This window comes from Phaethon aethereus (assembly GCF_964289735.1).
Source record: "Phaethon aethereus genome assembly, chromosome: 6".
In the NCBI taxonomy this organism is placed as follows: domain Eukaryota; kingdom Metazoa; phylum Chordata; class Aves; order Phaethontiformes; family Phaethontidae; genus Phaethon; species Phaethon aethereus.
In genome coordinates, this window is record NC_138580.1 from 23,144,423 (window position 1) to 23,164,406 (window position 19,984).

General features: G+C 42.4%; 1 protein-coding gene across 1 annotated transcript in view; it reads right to left on the minus strand.

The window, feature by feature from the left end:
* Positions 1–17,108, minus strand: part of TLK1 (tousled like kinase 1) — a gene marked incomplete at both ends in the record, with an annotated part of 67,229 nt that extends 50,121 nt beyond the window's left edge. The window contains one exon of the mRNA XM_082001746.1: positions 16,964–17,108. Coding sequence (XP_081857872.1) covers positions 16,964–17,108 — 145 coding nt within the window. The remainder of the gene's footprint in view (positions 1–16,963) is intronic.
* Between the last annotated feature and the right edge of the window lie 2,876 nt (positions 17,109–19,984).

A 19,984-nucleotide genomic window follows, 5' to 3' on the forward strand; every position in this document is an offset into this window, starting at 1 on the left:
GCTACAGGCAACAGAATCACAACAAGGTGATCTGTTGAATAATGTTTACTGCAATTAATAAAGGGAAAAAGGACAACTGAAAGAACCTGTGTTATATTACTACTATCTTGAAAGCTTTTTATCTTGGAATTGCCACCCCCCAACAGCAGTAAGGAGGCTACATTCTGAAGATTGGTATCACTGTATTTCGTCCTCTGCTCGTGCACATGTTAACTACACAAAAACTGCATTCAACAGATCAGTTAATGGTCATAGTTACAGAAACACTTGCTGTGTCCAAACAGCAGGACAGTCCACTTGGAGGAAGAATTGCCCACATGCAAAATCCCCCTCCATGTGCACTAATCCCTTCTAGGCTCTTAAAAACAATATTGAGTTAGGTAAAATCAGAGTGTACTTCCTATGTTGAAAACCCAAACTGCAAGATCTTTCCCCATCATAAGCACTCTCCTGTATCAATCAAACAGAAAACCCACTCAAAAAATACTCCACAAAAAGATAGCATCGGCAAATTATATCCCTTCTGAAAATGTCCTACTTAGAAAAGACTTATTCTGAAGTCATCCAACTAAGAGCTTAAATACTAAAACATTTGCTAAAAAACAATTTCCTGAGTTGTTGGCTACAATACCACATGCAGAAAGAGCTTGACAAAGAATTCAACACTCTGAAGATATACAAACTAGATAGGTGATACCCTGAGCATGTTTGTTACAAGGAACAGTATAGATTCCTTTGAAACTTGTTGCTATGTAATCCCAAGCACTGTATTTTCCGCTTTTTAAAAAATCTGGATTACCCACTTGCAATTGTTCTCTAGATTTGGCAGTTCAGAATAGAGCGCTCAAAAGCAGGTTCTGATTTGGCAGAAAGATTTTGGTGGCTTTTCAACACCACCAACTTCCATCATTTAATAGAAAATTAGCAGAGCCAGAGTGTGTCAAAGAAACAAGTAGGTTTGTTAACATAGTTTTCACTGCTCATTTTGCACTCTTCACAGCTAAAGACAGATACAAGAGAGGAGGTTTATTTACTAGTTGACTCTCACTGCCTAAAGTACTGCTCTAAGCATTTAGTCCATTTAGAAAAATGTATAGATACTGAAAAACAAATGCATCTTCAGTAAAACTCTTTTTAATTACATCATCTGATTTGAACATCTGCTTCAGTGATGGAATAATCACAGATACAAAGCACTCACTTCAAGTGCTTTTAATAAAGTTTTGTTCAAGATAACTGTCAGTTTTGGCAGTAACTGGGTAGCCAACTAACACGTCCTCCTGATGTTTCTTGTCATCTCTGACCACTAGTCTGTGCCTGCATAAATGGGATGCTGACCTCTCTAAAGCCTCCCGTAAAGCCTTAAACAATCACATCTAGTTTCCATGCAGCTTTCTCTTGGAAAGGGAAGATTCATTACACCGTTGTAAGGTCAAAAGCAGTAACTTTTCTTTCTTCAGAGTTAAGAACAATGTTCTGCTTAAGAAAAAACAACACTAAATGCATTGTTTTATGATTGTATTCTACCAAGTTAGAAGAAAATATGATGGCACCCCTTTGGGTTGCTTTAGTCTATTGGAGATCCTCAGTGAATCAAAAAGTAAAAAAGTCCTTGTTAGTGTCCCATAGGGCAGTATCAGTGTTGCTTTATTGCACTTGTACTACTACTACAATCAACAGACAAATACACAATGCACAGACAAGAAGTTTATGCTTACATTCCACATATAAGGTAGGAAAATCATATTTATATTTTACAGAAAGCACCTAACATCTTGGCCAAAGTTATGCAAGACATCTGTGGCAGAAACACTAAAAGACTGTCTTCCTAGGTAGCAAACATCTGCCTTGAACACAACATTATGTCAAGAGAGATAAAAACTAATACAGCCTGGGCCGCACACATGTGGGTGATGTGCTGCCTGCCTGACTCTACCAGCTCCCTTTTCATCTCTATGTAGAGGAATCTGCAGCAATTACTGTTGCTTCCAGACAGCTCTGTAAAAGGTATCCAAACAGAAAGAGAGAAGCAGAATTTGCCCATTTCAGCTTCATTTCCTTCAAAACCAGATGCTCCGTATCCCCTTGCGGAAGAGTCAGCGAGCAGGGAGAAGCACATTGCAAGTTCATGGGTCGCTTGTTGGCAATGCTGACTAACAGGTCACAAGATAACACCAGTTTTGTGATACTCTCAAAAAGTGCATCACACACTGAACAAAAGGTCACTACTTTCCATCCCTCTATCTATTTCTATGCTGAAAAGCACCAAAAGCCTGGAGCAGTCCTGAAGAAGAAACATCCACCTAGAGAAATACCAAAAAGTACAACAAATTTCATTTGCTGCATTCAGCTATAAGGAAACAAACCAGGAGCTCTAAATGCTCAAGTCCACGAAATGGCTGTTCTGCAAGAATTTAAAATGGCACAAGCCTTTTGCACATATCAAAAATAAACAGCAGTTTCTGCTATCTAAGGAAGGACTGAAAAGGAAGTTGAAAGTAGAGATCACCTACTGAGCAGGACAGGAGTGAGCAATGCCCCTCCCATAGGGCTTTTGGTTCTCACCCTCACTCCTCAGAAAAAGTAAACCACAAAGGAACAAATACAAACTGTGCAACTTTTCATCAAATAAATTTGTCTGGAAGTTACCTGTAGGGTAGAAAGTCAATCCAAACCACCACAACAATTTCATAAAATAAATGTATCTCATTTTTCTGAGTTACAATACCAGTCATTTGGAATTTGAAAGCTGTGTATGTGTCAATAGGAGTGTGTTTCAGTTGTTAATTCCCTGAACTTCCTCATCTCCTTACTTCTGTAGCTCCTACTGCCATTTCTGCCCTCATGATCTTCAAAATCTCCCCAGCACAGACAGCCCACTGACCCTCGAGGCTGAGGGAAGCGCTCTGCTCCCTGGAGCACACAGGACATAACAAACTGCCAACTGCAGTACATAACTCTTAACCTATATCGCTCTCGCCACTACATGACGAGGAACACGCTACGAATGAGAATTAAACAAAAAATCCTAAGTCTTTCCAAATATATTAATCTATTTCACTCATAATATTGTAATCAACTAGAAATTCAACCTCCATATACTTACATAAGAGGTCACAGTTTAACATCAAACGTGCAAAAAAGCTTATTACACCTCTAAGATTAAACTGGGACAGTAAATTCACCTCTAACTGTAACCACAAGACTAATGAGCTATTTTGGCTTTTGAATTTTAAGAAAAAAAGGCATTAACCTCAAATAACACTGTCAATTTCCTCCTTTCAAAATACCTGCATGGCACACACAGAATAGAAAATACTAAAAATTGAAACAAAAAAAATTTACATTACGATATTTAGACTGCAGAATCACAAGCTTTGTGAGAAACCACCACACAGCTCATGCAACGGGGAACCCTGCCCCCCGTGCTGAGTAGGGCCATGCTACCTGCAAGATGGCTCACTCCTCTTGTAGGCACCCTGTCTAGAGGTTGGGTGGTGCTCCAAGAATCACACAACTAGATACTGGTCCTTAGGGTTTTGTAGGGGTTTTTGTTGTTTGGGGTTTTTTTTGTTTTTTTTAAATTTAAATTTACAACTCCATCAGCAGCCTCTGAATGGACAAGACAATCCAAGCTTTGCTGAATAGGGGAAGAAACTAATTTCCTCCAAGTCCCTTGTAGGGAGGAGCTTCTCAAAATACAGCTCTAAATAGATAAATTACACACATAAAGCTGACATGGCAATGACTACACCTACATTTTCCTAGGACCTTGCAGCATTGCTCTCATTCTGTAGATCGGGGAAAAATGAGACTTGCATTAAATCAGACACAAATCAGTGAAAAATCAAGTTTAGGGCTAAAGGTAAAAAATATTTTAAACTCTATACTCACTCTTCTTACATCATGGCTACAAAGTCTGCTGATACCAACAGTATACATTAAATTCAGTTGCAACTTTGTGTACTGAACATTTTTAAAAATTCAACACCCACCCTATGCACAAAGAAACAGCTTATGTAATCATCTGTCAAAAATTCAGTTTTAGTTTTGCTCAGCATTATCACTAAAGAAATCTGCATTACAGCCGCTTCTCTTATCCAGCACTCATCACCTAATTTTAAACCAGCTTTCTTTTCTGCTATACTATCACTTTCATTCAAGTTTTAGAAGAGAGAAAGAAGGGATCCTCATTCTTTTCAACACAGTCCCTTCCTGAGAACTGCCCATCTTGCAGGTTGAGCTAAGAACAAACTTCATGGAACAAAGTCTGTGATCACGTGACTAAAATTTCATAACATAAATGCAGTTAAGGCCCTGAGGGCAACCAGAATTAGGAAAGCGCACAGTTATAAGTCTTTGATATTGCAAATAGAGAAAGTATTTTCAGGTATATGTTCAAAACATATTTGAAGACACCAGTAAAAATGCTTATGTGCAATTAACATAATCTACCACGTAGAAGCACCTGAACACTCAGCTGCATAGTACTTGTTGCCCTACAAAACCAGCCACATTTCTTCTTAGTTAAAGGATAAGGACACTACACTGCCTTCTGTGGAGCACTGCGGCCATAATTTAAGCAAAAACAAGTGCAATCCCAGTTCTCTTCCTCAACTGACAGGAGATAAAGCAGGACTTCTTAAAATAGCTCACACCAGAGACAAGGAAGGACCATGAGATTTCTTGGATGGCTGAAGTAGGATTCCCGGAGCCTACTTCCTACAGCCGCTTTGACAGAGAGAAAACAGCCAGTGCTACCAGGAGGTAGCAGCACACCTTTACCAATGGTTGACAAATTGGGGTGCGTTTCACCTGGCATGCACTTAACGTGACTGCTTCCACACTCGTGACTTTGGGGGTAACTTAAACACCAAGCTAACCACATGGAGTATTTTTTAAAAACTAAATAAATCTGTCTAGGAATCTATAATGGACTCAGAGGATGCAGAACCAAGCCAGGCTTACCACCATCAGTTAGAAAAGGCACAGTTCCAATGAGACCAGTGCCTGCACAATCAGACAAGGTTAAAACCCCGACAAGTCGGCAGATGTGCGGGGGTACCTGCTGCACACACCACACTCCCGCCCCCAGCTGACCCAGGCCCGCAGCTTTAGCAGGCTCGCTCTCTCTCAGTGACAAAAAGACAGATGAAATTTAAGAACTCGTAAAAGCAACTTAGTAAAAACACATTAGAAAGGAGAAAGTTTCTCCAGCAGCAGTTCCCATGGAGAAAAAAGGTCAAGTTGGAGGCCACCCTCCTGGCGCTGCCCATGCCCGGTGGGAGTCACCGCCACCAGCAGGGCCGACACACACTACACACCCGCAGAGGCGTCAGCCGCGGCTGTCGCAGATACCATATTGCCACAGTTAGTATGTACACATGATGAAGTCTACACACAAAAAACCTTCTAAATATAAGGTGGCAAATGCAAACACAAATGACTGAGTACAGCATGCAGGTTTTGGTCTAACTGTTAGAAAAAAAAAAAATCAGTTTAGTCTCTAATGGAATCCATTTACATCCTAACAGTCACTATCTATTTTGGGGCTTACCTTAATCACTAATTAACTATTTTAATTTACTGCTTTCACATGACAAATTACTGTTCTGTGAGTACTACATGCTAACATGACTATTTACCAGATGAGAGAACTCATACTAAAAATGTATTATTTTGCCAGAAGTAAACTCTTCCATTCAGTATCTTTGGGTCATTCATACAACAAACTAAATAGATTCAATGGCTCAACGGATGTAACAAAAAGCAATTGTAATGACTTAAACCTAAAAATCTTAAGGAATTTCCATTATTAAAGACTGAAAAAAACGCTAACAAAATCTGTTATTTCCCCAAAAGTCCTCATTTGAGCCTTTATCCACAGCAATCTTAAAACTGGATTTCACCTTTTCTGAAGTGGTACCTGGTGGTCAAGCAGAATTTTGACACCCAAAATAAACCAACATTCCTCTCCGGTCTTTCTAGACACAGGCATCTGCGGCTGTGAACTCATAACTGCATGAAGCACCCACCGTCGTTGCCAGCTCGACAGTGGGAGGGCTGCCGCACGGTGACATGCCACAGGACCCGAGAAGAGAAGCTACATCCTTGCAAAACCGCATCAGTGAGCGCACCTCCAGCTGAGCATGGGCAGTCAATGCTTGAACATCCAGAAGGTTCCTGATTCTACCGCATTGACCTGGACCTGCTCTCTTTATCAAAGATCACCCTCCCTCCAGCAAAATCAACAGCATGCACAAAAGAAAGCTGAGCCGGTGGACCACAATTTGAGGAGGCAAATGGCAATTTTAAAGCAGCACAGGGGAAGCAGACGAGCAGGACAAGACCAGAGGTCACCCTTGTGGCCCAGCACCGGTCAGGAAAGGAAACCGGTGGTGGGCGGAGGCAGGCCGAGGGACCGGGTCTAGGAGAGAGCACACACCCCACCCGGAGAGCCACAGGGATGGCGGCACGCTGCCGAGTTCTGCAACTTCCGACAGTCACTGGTACTGCTGCCTCACCGCTCGTTTCCCTTAGAAAGATAGGATTTCAAAGCCACAAGAACAACAGAAAAAAGTAAAAATAGCAGGTTCTCCCTCTCCTTCTTTTTTTTGTATGAACAAACTTGAAGAAAAAGAGAGATTTAAGGAAAACAGCAGGAAGGTGGTGTCAGACGCTGGCAGAGACTGGTGCCTGTTGTTTGCACTTCTCTAGAAGAGAAAAACAAGTGAAAGGCTAGGAGGGAACAGCACGTTGCGATTTAGCCAGAAGAACAAATCAGGTCAACTTTCAATCACACGATATGGGGGGGGGGGGGGGGGGGGGGCGGAAATCACTATTAAGGTCATTTACTGGAAATTGTATTGTTGTCATTGCTTCAATATTTCATTCCCAAATTAAGATACACGTTGCAAGTACAACAAATAGGGGGAAAAAAATACAAGAAATATACCATTAATATATAATCTAATACACAACTAGACTCTACTTTTTTGTGAACTCTACATGTTTCTATTCTTCTGTTTAAAAATGAACAGCAACATAAAAAGCCAAAACTCAAGATATGGCAAAACTAGCATGATCAGTCTAGCAGTCAAATTTTCTATCATCTGCAATACTCATCAGCAGATTTAACAAAATGACGTATTTGAAAAAATGAAACATGTTTTTAAGAAGTATCTAATAAGAGACAACAGGAATTTAAAACTTTTTTACTAAAAAGCAGCTGAAGTTTTTGTGTAAGCTCAGCCTGTTTATGAGACTGCTGTGGGGGTTGGGGGTCCTAACAACAACATTAGTATTCCTAATGACTAAACAGACACCTCATCAAGACTTCACACTCACATTTTACGTATATACAAAAGTGTGTGCATGCATGATACATAAAATTGCCTCTTCCTTAATACTAACCACTTGGATGTTCTGGACATGAGAGCATGTATCAAGCAAGCGACTGAAAACAAAAATACCTATGGATGCAGAATACAAAATGTCATCTAACAAGGAAGCAAACACCGTGATACTTGCCTTTCATAGTTTGAATACTGGTGTTACCCCTCTTAGGCATTATTAGTATCACAATCATTTAATAATACAATTTAATTAGAAAGAGGTAATATGCAATCTGATTATATAAGTGGAGGTAAATTAAATAGGCAATGAACTTCACAAAAAGCAATCACATACTGAGGCAATAACATGCATAGCAAAAAGTGGATTTTGTATGTCATTTAAAAAATCTAACCTTATATCTTCAGGAATTTCTTCTATTTGTATCCTATAGTAACTTTAAGATATGAAAATCCCACTCCTCATAATGGCCCTTCATAATACTAAGTACAAAGGTACAATAACAAGAATTATCCCACTTCATTCAAAGTTAAAGCTTGTTGAAAACTTACAAGATAGCCTTTTACAACAGGTCAGCACTGTGAGTAGAACTACTTAAACTAAAATGCAACACTAATAATCAAAAAGTTTCTAAAATATGTATCAAAGACACAGAAACCACTCCCAAACAACAGCCAGCTCAAGGAATAACTGACTTGCAAAAGAAACAAAACCCCTAGTGACGACTACCGATAAACCTGCTCTTAATAATCTATAATCACCACCACCGTAACTAAAACAAAAAAATTACCTTATGAAGATAATCACACCACCTAGACTATCACCACTCTTCTCATCACATTGTAAGTTCTCACCTGGCTGGTGAAGGGAACACATCAGGGGGGAAAAAGAGCTGGAAAAGGGAAGCATGACACTCTCCTGGATATACCTTAGCAATAATAAAGCACAGAGAAGAAGGGATTCTGCTCTGAGAAAATAATCAGATCAAACCTTGAAGAAGCCAGAAGAGACTGAATGACCACAAAACCCAAGTCAAGATTTTATGGTTGTCAGGGATAACCTTAAAACTTACCAACCACTACAGAAAACAAGGTATTGTAAATAAGCTATGAATCACATTAATATATGTGGCATTTTAATATGATTATTCCCATAAAAAGTTATCCTGAAGAATGCCAAATGCCAAACATAAAGAAAGAGGTAGCTTGAAACATGTGTTTCTTCAATGGACTGTACATGATGTTGAACACAGTATCTTCTAAATACCAGATCTGAAATAAGACAAAATGTGATCACTTTCTACATGCTATAAATTCTAGTTCAAAAGGCAGCTATTGCAGGCTTAGTTGTTATCAAGTATTTCTGCCATTCCTTTTCCAATAAGGGCTCTTATTTCAAAAGGAAGGCAAAAGACAGGTAAGAAGAACATTATGAAAATAAACCACGACGGACATTTACTTTGAAAAGTTTCAAAACTTCTGGCATGTCTTTTAATACAACTTTTAACAGAACTGTTCAAAACAGATCATTACCTGTAAAGACTAAAATAGTGTGCCTAGAAATTAAGACCTCCAGCATAGTATCTGCAAAATGTTTTCCTACATAACCTAACATAGTATTTGTAAAAGATAAAAAACCAAAGCTATTTCAAAGTTACTTCATTTTTCACCATACATACAACTATTAAGAGAATTGTTTTCATTACAATCTTGTATGTACAAATACAGTTCATCTTTACAATGATATCACTCAGAAAAATATAAAGCTTGCTGTAAGTCACTAGTGTCAACAAAAGAAAAGTTTGTCCTGTCTAAACAAAAAAACATGTTTTTAATTATAATTCTCTATAGATTAGTTTAAAAATACATGTTTCTACTGATGTTAAAGAGAATACTATGTGTGGATTTTATTTTCAATTGATTCATAATGAATGTATCAATTCAATAAAGGGCACTACTTCTCTCATCACATTTACTACGAATAAGCTAGTAAATAGCAAAGACCACAACCTCCCTGAGGACCCAAATAGCCAGAAAGAGGGTTTTAGGGCACACACACACCCCCCAAAGCAGAATTGGCTGAAGTACAACTGCAAAATTTAGGACAAAACTGTGCAACCTATGACAATGAAGCTTCAACTAGAAAACACAATACTTAACAAATGCAGCGATGCGGTGTACAGGTCTGAATAGCCTAAACCACAGGAATGAAAGAAAGAGTATTAGAAATCCTACTTGTAGCATCACCTGAGTTTGTCTCCATGGAACCAAGAGCTCCAAGAGTTCAATGGTGGAGAAAAGGGAAACACCTCTGCTGTTAAAGCTGTGTGATCCCAAGGTCAGAGACTCACTGAGCAAAGACCAGGATCTAAATTACATTCTTTCAGACTTACAGAAGTTATGAAGAGCAACTTAAATATTTGTATATTTAACATTACTTTCCAATTTGTTGCCCTTATGCATATAGTTTAGAGGTTCTAGAACTTACAAAAAAAAAAAAAATTTGCAATCCACCAGAAGCTACAGCTGTGGGACACAGCACTTGAAGCATCTATATGCTTTGAGCTCAAGGTACAGTCATAAAATTAGTTAGATATCTAAAAGGTTGGGTGTTATGTGACATCATACAATGGATTTTTCTAAAAGCATCAAGATTTCCTGTTATTCCTCAAAAAAGATATTTTTCTTCCTTTTCTCTTACAGGTATAGCTATATTAGAAGTCCAAAGAAAGGGAATCTAGTACTTGCCAATCTCCAAATAATTATGGTTGGGCTTCATTTCCTGTAAAAGGCACTCTGGAGTTCCTTACCACCATCCTCATCTCTCAAAATCTGAAGTGCAGAGTGCCTTGTTTTTAAGGATGTTATAAAGAAAGCACCGCACCTTTAAGTTTCCACCCACTTAAAACTGTGCAGATATCATGAGGCAAGATACATTGCTTAATGTTCCTGCTGCCACCTCTCCGCAAGTGGAGGTGGTCCCATGGAATACCAACCTTCTCCATGACGTTCAGTTTCATGTAAAAGCTCCAGTAAATTAGGTTTCCCGTTCCAAAGCAACCAGATTCCCATCACTGCTGTGTAATCACCGAACAACCCCTAGCTTTCCCTCCACATCCTTGGAGGTCGCCTGTCAGCCTCAGAGCCTCTCCAGCTGAAGCTAAAAAGGCCTTCTCAGCACAGGGTGGATAATTTTCTTATTTGTGCATTTTAAAAATACACTCCAGCACTAAATGCTTAAGCTAAACTTGGAGCGATAAGAATCTATGGTGAGGTTTAAAGTTTATGATCTATTAAATTCATACAAGGGGAAAATACATTCAAATGATATAAACTTAAATGCTCTGCTGGCAGCCAAACCATCGCATCACTGGAAGCTGCTGTTGAGCACCTGAATTGGGAGCTCTGAAGCACTCGACTGGCTTTCGCCAGCAACCACTTCTGCCATTTTCGTTTGTCCAACTACTTCCACAGTCGGTTCACTCGGAACTGCTAAAGAGCAACTGACAGCTCGGAAAGCAGGAAAGCCTGGCTTTCTTTTCCAAATGATGAACAAGAAGGATCGGTGACTGGATTTGATCTATTAACACCAAATCTCGCAAGGTGCAGCGACCAGAAATAACTGACTCATCTCACAAACTACACACAATTCTACTTAATCTGGTTTAAATGCAAAACACATTTTGATATATTTGTTTCTTCTTACATATCTAGCACAATTAGGATTCATTTTATTTAGCTAATAAAGTTAACTAAAAGCTGTCTAAAGCATGGGGAATTATGTTTCTTAAACATTAAGAATTTAAGCTGCATAACTACTTAAATAAATGCATATAGATGTGTTCCCTCCTGCCTAGCAAAAGGCATGATCGAATTAGACCTATTAGAATCAACTTTTCTTTAGGAAAAATAATTAAGCACAAATGCAAAATAAAATTTTAAAAAAAATACGTAATCAGGATTTCCTGCTCGCTGATTTAAGTCATGATTAAAATTGGTAATATAATCACTCTGATTTCAGTCAATCCTTCCAACATGGACCCACCCTTGAAGGCTCGCAAAGCCCCAGCCTTCCCCTGTCAATCTTCAGCACGTACAACTTCACTTAAGCCCTTCTGCTCCCCTCTTCTGGGACCAAGTTTGACTGAGGTCAATTAAAGCTTACAAGCATTCATGTTCCTGCCACCTACCGCATCCTCGCCAGGGAAAGGCTGGTTGCCAGGATTTTTCTGCTGACATATCCCGGCACTCTGCTCAGGAATGAAAGAAAGGAGTAAGACCTCCAGGGAGATGGTGCCCAGGAAGGATGCAGACCCTTAGTTTCTAACCCAAACAGAGTGTCTCAATAAGGCTAAGAGTCAAAATCACAGGAAATGTAGGATCCAAAATACCTTCTCATGCTCGCTAACCCTTCTCTACTACTACTGAACTCAATCCTTAGGTACTGAACATATAAGTGCAGTACTCATCCCTTGTTATCTTCAGCAACCATTAAAAGTTTTCCACTTGCAAGCTAACCCGAGAAATTGGTGGCCAGCTTCTGTTTAACCGCTCTCCAGCAATCACAACTGGAGTACCGGCATTCTCACCAGAAACCCTGACCACTCTTCTTCCTCTGCCCACCTTCACCTCCACTCAGAGCAATTTGGCAAACCAAATTTCCCTTTTCCTCTGCTACAGCTGAAACACACCAAGCCAAACAGAAAGAAGTTCATAAAGACAAAGCTTTTCTTTTCCCTCTTGTGTGCTTTTATGTTTTAGGGGAGCTACAGTTCAGGAAATACTCTACTGCCTAAGCACAATTTACTAACTTCAACATTTTCTTTTGTAAAAAACTCAGCATGGGGGCAAGAAACTTAGTATGGGGGTAATCTGGATTGTACTACTTCAAAACACAACCTTTTATCAAGAACACAGAAAGCATAAAGGATTATTTAAACCTGTTTTATTTCTGTAATCTCCATTCTTCACATAGCAAAATTCTATAGACCTAACTTTGACCATGATGCACATACATACAGTAGCCTTTCCCAGGAATGCTAACAGTATTTTGCAACCAGGCTCTAAGAAAATTTGAAGAAATGTCAAGACTAATTGCAGACCAGAGTTATTACTAATAAGAAAGTTTACTTCAGCTTGCTGAAGAAAAAAATTTACTTGCTGAAAGAAAAAGCGAACAAGAAAAAAAAAAAGTAGGAAAAAAAGAATGAGAGCAATAACAAGCTTTTTATTTGAATGGAGATAATAATAAATAAATACAGTCTGTCCTTAGAGATATTGATTCTCTCCCCACTTGAAATGGAATAGGTTAATGGGAAATTCCATTCTAAGCAAGTTAAAACAGAATTAATACAACCACCCAAGTACTAATTTGCTTTATTATTTGCAGCACTTGCCGTTTAGAAAACCAGATTCAAACAAGGGCCCGTACTAAAAAAGAAGTCATCTTTTCCCATTTTTTTGGGCATGCTATAAAATCTCCTAAGAATTTGATGTAAGTATCAGCTCACTATGAGAAACACATCTGCAACAAACACAGCAGTAATATCACAAGCTAGAATCTGTGCCTATCAGTGGAACAACATGAAGTCTTACACAACACCTGCTCATGCTACAACCGGCCTACATAATCTTTTATGATTGCTGTACACATCGTAAGTAAAAACATACTTTCATATTTAAACGCGAAGTGTTCCCATTTTATTCTGCTCCCAGGTAAACCAGCCAAATCCATAAAATTCTCAATCTACAGTTGAACAATAAAAAACAACAAACTTACTGAGAACTTACTAGTTAAGCAAATAAAGTAGCTGAGTTTTTACACTACAAGCAAACAACAGAAAAAAACAACGCTGGAAGTTTTAATAAGACCAGGTAGCTTTCATGTTCATGAACTAATATACTGTATATAGCATATGTGACACACACAGCCTGGCATCTAGAAACATTTTCTAGACTGGAAACTTGCAGGAATAAACTGTACCTTTATGCTTAGATAGACAACTACCATCACATTTTAGGTAACAATAAATACAAATAATATACATTTATCAAATAGAAAGAAGTCACCAAGAAAATCTGCTATGCCTACAACATTAGTTCTTTTTCAAAGAGTGTCAAATACATGTCATGAGTTAGTTCACCATTTTGTCATCATATGTTAATTTGGGCTCAAATTTGAAAACCGAAATTCACATTCCTGTCGTGGTAATTCAAAGTTGTATTTGGCATTCTGCTTTGCTTTTAGTAAGCGTTCAAAACCAACAGCACACACAAAAAAATAAACCTGTAAAGCATCATGCTTGACTACTACCACTGTGTGTGGCACTGCCCCCAAACTCAAAAGAGAAGCTATTCCAAGACACTCATATGTATCTCTCAACATCTCTTCTACACCTCTTCCTTGTGTGCAACAGCCTGAACATCCTCCATTTACAAAACAGCACTTTCCAGTTATGTGCTTTGGTCTTTTTAGCTATATACATAAAGCAGTCAAAAGTCACTCAGCTTCATCCTTGAAGTTGAGTGACTGCAATTACATGATCTGTGGCACAAGATTTAGCCACACAATCACATACTGCATGTAAAATAATACTGCGTAACAGTCCTCTTAAATTCCTGATAGCATCTACAGCAGGGCTCTTGAATAAGTAACCACATATCCCACACATAAGTTACTGGCATATAAAACAATTGACAGAACTACAGAATTTACAAGCTATACTGAAATGCAAACAAGACGCAGTTCTGCTACAGTAAGTGTACAGATACAATTGCATTCAAGTCCACCCCAGTCATTTCATTTTAAAACCTTAAAACATAAATTCAAAGCTCAGTCATGATGCCCCTGTAAGTCAAGATACTGGAGAAGATAACAGTCAATTAAAAATGTTGCTGCAATGTTGTAGGGCATTTCAAAAAAGATTGTTTTCTTTAATGTTACCTATATTTCCCAAGTAGTCCCCTTTTGATACTGACAAGGCGTTGCCGGTTTTTTTAAATAACTTTGTGTGATAGTTACACATTCCAGAGCTTTTCTTCTTGCTTTCTCCATATTAAGAGATTCAGAGAATATTTTTAGGACTTCCTAATCAAGGTGCTGGGGGTTTCTGTTCTTAATCAATGAGAACCTTTAAAAACCCGTATGAGAGACATGGGCTCACGGCAAACTTTCGCAACGAACCACAGGTAAGGTCGGATAAACCACAGCACATGCAGTGCGCTCAGTGAAGGCCTGCCCATCCAAAGGCAACATGGGCGTAACTGCCACAGAAGCCAACCAAGGGGATCTGAATCCTCTAATCTCAAGGCCAGGCCAGGCCACAAGCTCAGCCCAAGCGCCGAATGCACCATATCTGGAAATATTACCCACTCAAAACCGGCACAGGCATTAGCAGCGATGCAGCTGTGATCCAGTATGGGCCAGCAGCCTCATGCACTGCTCCAAAGCTCATAACCTCTGTTAACATCACAAGGTATCACAAGTTCAGAATCGATGGGAGCACAAAATCCTATCAATGCACTACACTGCAAATATTGCACACTTATTAGTTTGATCTGACATCATTCTTTCACATATATAAGCCAATACCTATGAACATACCGACATGTTTATATTTCAGGGCCTACTGCTTTCAGGCAAGATGCTTCATTGTAAAATGTACATACATGAAGTAAGGTGTGCTGATAATATCCTATGAGCATGAACGCAAAATATAAACCCAAGCACGGCTGGCAGCTTATACTGATTTCCAAACAGAACTACATAGTGAGGATGCACAATTACCACGACCCAGGAACACTGTGCAAATACAGTACATTATAGTACCAAGCAAACACCAGGGTTTTGATTACTCTGCAACCCCTGAATCTGTATTAGAGGATGTACATTACACTACCCAGAAAAATCGAACAGCATGAGTCGTACAGAAGAAAAACAGTAAAAAGCATCATCGTCATGTTAAAATTTATTTCTCAAAAATGTTTTTTCTTGTCTAAACAGAAGTACTCAAGGAACACTATTTTTCTTTAAAATAGATATATACGTTGTGCTGCAATAATAATTTCAGGCTTGTATGACAGGTACCTGAAATACATCCAAAAATAAGCCACGTATACACTCTACGTGAATATTGTATGCACGCATATTCATAATAAGTGTTGCAACACTGAAGAAACCTACTCTCGATAAACTTAAACTACATATTTGGCCAGTGGTGGTTGTTTTTCTAAGCCCTTCAGTTTCCCAGAGAAGACGAGCACAAAATGCCTGCCACTTTACTGAGCATCTTTAACATATACCATAATTCCTTCCCAGGTATTTTCTAGAGCATTTCATGTCAATCTACCTGCAGGAGCATGTGCAAAAGTGACACAGAGTGACACAAGTCTGACAACTACTGGCATGGAAAATGGAGAAACACGAACTGCATTATATGTTTTCAGGATGCCGAATCCCTGTTACCAAGTCCTTACACCGCTTTCAAACAACAAACCCCAAGCAAGCAAGCAAGCAGCTACAGGAAGACCTGAAAAACAAAGACTCCCCATTTTCACTATTATTTCTATTTTAAGTTAGCAAGTTTCCTGCGTGGACGATGACGTTTTGCAGACGCTACAAGAAACACTACACGGTATTCATTAAACTGGGGCAAATCAAGTAAAATTATACAACTGTTCGGTATGCAAGTATCCGTGTATAAAAGTTCTCCTCCGCCACTAACCGGCGTTCAGCAAGTAGTTATTTCAGCTAAAAAAAGCACCGAGCAATTCACTAGCTGTATAACTGCTACATCTTGTGGCAATACATTTCAACGCAAGGAGGAAAACTAGACAATACCCGAAAGGGAATAGCGAAGGGACTTGTTTGCTCATAACCTTCATACAGATATTCCCTGCAAACACCCACAACACCCTGCTGTCGCTGTCGGTGTAACACAAGAGGGGAGGAGCAGGGGAGGGAGGAGAAAAATATTATCATCTAAGGCGTGATGGAGGACAGGAGAAAGTTGCAGTCATTCCGTGGCGGCCGTAAGGCGCCCTGTCACTTCTGGCCGTAAAACCGGCCGCCCCCGAGGGCGCCTTCCCCACGGGGACGTGCCCTCCGGTGTCGGCCCCTCTCGCCTCCCCACCTCCATGATGCCAAAAGTGCCCGACTCCCTCCATCCAGCAACAACGGCCGCATCCTCCGGCGCAGCACTTTTACTTCGCCGCTAGCGGAGGGGGAACCGATTTCGGGGAGGACGCGCGAGCGGCCGCCCGAGGAGAGCCGCCGCGGGAGGAGACGCGAGCGGCGGCGGGCGGACGGCCCGGGAGCGGAGGGAGCGCGGCCGATCCCCCTCCGCGGCCCGGCAGCGGTGGGGGGGGGGGGGACAACAAGGCGCCGCCGCACTGACGAGGCGCGGGTGGGGGCGGCGGGGCCCTGCTCGCCCAGCGCTGGAGGCTCCCCTCGCCGCCGCCGGGCCCAGCGCTGACCCCGCGCCGCCGCCGCCGGGGGCACCAGCCTCTCCCGCCGCCGCTCCCCACCAGCCTGGGACCGGCCTCCGGCGGCGGCCGCCGTGCCCCTCCCTGAGGGCCGGGCCCCCCGCGCAGCCCCGCGGCGCGCTGGTTACCTTCCTTGGGCGGCTTGCCGGGCGGCGCGCCGTGGAGCTGGGAGGCCGCCGCCGCGGAGCAGCCCTGCAGGCTCGGTGGGGACGTGGAGAGCCGGGACCAAGATGGCGGCCCCTCCAAACTTCCACTGCTACTTTGGACACTCATCAAGCTACTTTCCTGGAGCCCGGCAGCCGCCGGGGGCGGCGGGGGAGGTGGCGCGGCGGGGGGACACCCAGCGCCGCGCTCATGGCCGGGGGGACGGCCCGACACCGGCGCTGGGAGGCCGCCGGCGGGGAGCGGGCTCCGGAGGCAGGCGGGGCGCGGGAGAGACGGGGCGCGGGGCCAGCGCAACCTGCCCGCACCTCTGCACTGCGTCGCCGCGGCCGCCGCCGCCGAGCAGCCGCCTGTGTCTGAGGCTAACCTTCCCCGCCGCCGCCGCCGCCGGGGAGGGGAGGGCGCAGGCGGGGAGGGGTCATGCGCAAACACGATCGCGAGCCGAGCGAGCGCCGCGCTCCGCCGGCGCCCAGCCGAGCCGTAGCCGCCCAGGGGCGGGGAGCGGCGCCCCCAGCGCACGCACCTGCCCGGCGGCCCCGGCGCGGCCTCAGCACGCCGCTCGGCCCCTGCGCTGGGCCGGCCAACGGCTAACCACCCGCCGCCCCCACGCACGCCCGTCCCGCGGCGGGGACCTCCTTCCCCCGCCACAGCGCGCACCTTCCGCGCCGCGGGCAGCGCTCCGTCGGCCGCCGCGGCAGGGCCGGAGGTGGCTCCACCGAGGCCGCGGCGCTTCCCTCCGTCCAGGTTTCCTGGGCGGCCGCCCGCACCGGAGCCGCCGCGCCTATCCCCGCGGCCCGCCACCATGGCCATGGTGGCGGGGCGCGGCGGGGGGCGGGAGCGGAGCCCATACGCGCCGCGGCCGCGCAACAGGCAACCCCCGGCGTGGGACCGCGCGGGGCGAGCCCAGCCCGCTGCTGCGGTAAGTAGGGGCAGTAACAAGCGGGGCGAAGGAGGCGCTTCCCAGCAGGGTGCAGGTAGACGCTGGTTTGGCAGCTATGCCCCCAGGGGCTGAGAGGGGTCTGCTGGACTTCACGTGTTTTTCTCTTCTTTTCCTTTCCCCAACAGGACGGTGTGCCGGCAGAGAAGCTGTTGTCCGGCGGGAAAAGGTGTAACTCGCTCGCCAGCCCAAACCCGCCTCGCTGCAAAGCGGCAGCTCCCACCACATGAGCTGAGACTCGGGCAGGAGCCATGTGCCAGGCCCCACCGCCTCTCACCTGCCTCAGGCAGCAGGCTGAGGCTCCCAGCTGAGCACCAGCCCGGACCTGTGCATCTTCCAAAACGTACCTCTCTGCCTTGACTTAGTTTGAAATAGAGACATAGTGAAATTTCAACCAAATTTTTATTTTTTCCTTCCTTAAAACTAACATAGTCTTCACTGAGAATGCGAGATAGATGGCAAAGTCAGTTCTGGAACAAAGCCTTTTAATTTATGAGTGCAATTTAAGTACGACAGTGACCTTGGTTACTTAAAAAAATATCATGGTTTGCAGATATATATTGCATTCTGCATATATAAATAAGTATATTCATCAGCCAGGCACGGCGCTCATTGTGTGGTTGCTGTGTGGAGACATCCTGGCCATCTACTAACTTACTTTCCTCTCTATTTGAGAATGGCAGGAATAGATTACTGATGTTGGGTTGGAGATCTGTGCATAACACAGATATTACCAATTCTTTCTCTTCCTTTTAAAGTGACATCTGTCACATTATCTAAGATCTTCACCTCCCACAAGTATACAACATAGCTGCAAGTTTCTTAGCAATTTGGTATTAACATAAGTAAAAATTAGTATGTTTACTTGCTAAATAAGTCTGTTCCAGGGCATATATTTAGTAACAGTTATACATTTTTCTTGCAGAGAGAAGTTGTCTTTAAGGACTTGATCCTAGATCAAGGATCCTAGATCCTTTTTACCTAAGCAAATTACACCAGGAAATTGCTAGTACTTGGGCATGAAGTAAAACAGTGCTAGTTCACTTTGACTGCAACATTAATATTTAGCAGCTGGCATAGAAACTTCTTGCAAGGTTAAAAACAAAACATATTCATAATCCCACAATCCATAGGATAGCATAAGCAAACATGTACCTCATTTCCTGATCAGTATATCCTGCTGCAGCATTCTGGGTTTAAAATCTGCCAAGTAAGAAGCAGTAAGTTAAAGAAATCCCAACTCTTTGTTTATATATAACATGCACTTAATACAAACCCCTGCTACGCTTACAGAAAGGTACGTAAACAAGCATTCTGCCACTTCTGCTTACAAACTGTTGCCCACAAGTCATTCCACTGATAGGGTTGGGACTCATTCTTTAAATAAAGCATCAGTCGCTTTGACTAGGGGAACAGGATATGAAGAGGAAGATCCCATTCATTACAACTTCTATCAGTCAGACGTGCAGTTTAAGTATTATAAAAATTACAAGATGTCTTTTAAACTGTCATAAACCAATGCTATGAAAAATAATCAGATCTTTGAAATACCTCATCACTGAGGGACCAGGAGTGGGCACGTACTGCAGGGTTCCCCACCAGAGCACCCATTAAACACACCGCCTGTTGTTTGGCAGAAATGGGTACCTGCTGCAAAATACAGGTTGGGGTCTACTTTCTGTGATACGGCAGAGCTATATCTTTTGGTTTTGTGAGCTGTTGCTGTAGACTGAAAGCAGAATGTGAATGATATAGATCATCTCCAGACGATCTATATAACTTTAAAAATACATGGAACTGGTATATTTCCCTTCTGTATTTCACAGAAAACTTATTTTCTTAATGTGTTAGAGCTAACACTGATTTTAAGGTATTCCTTTTTTTGTAAAGCCACATTGCTTCAGTATTACCAGTTTAATAGTATCACGGCAGGAGAGAACAACATCTTCATTAATACCTTTTAGAAATTTTCAAACATATTCTAAAAGACTTCCCTTTATTACATAGCATCATAAATGTACATAATGCTTTTCAGTCACTGGCAATGCCC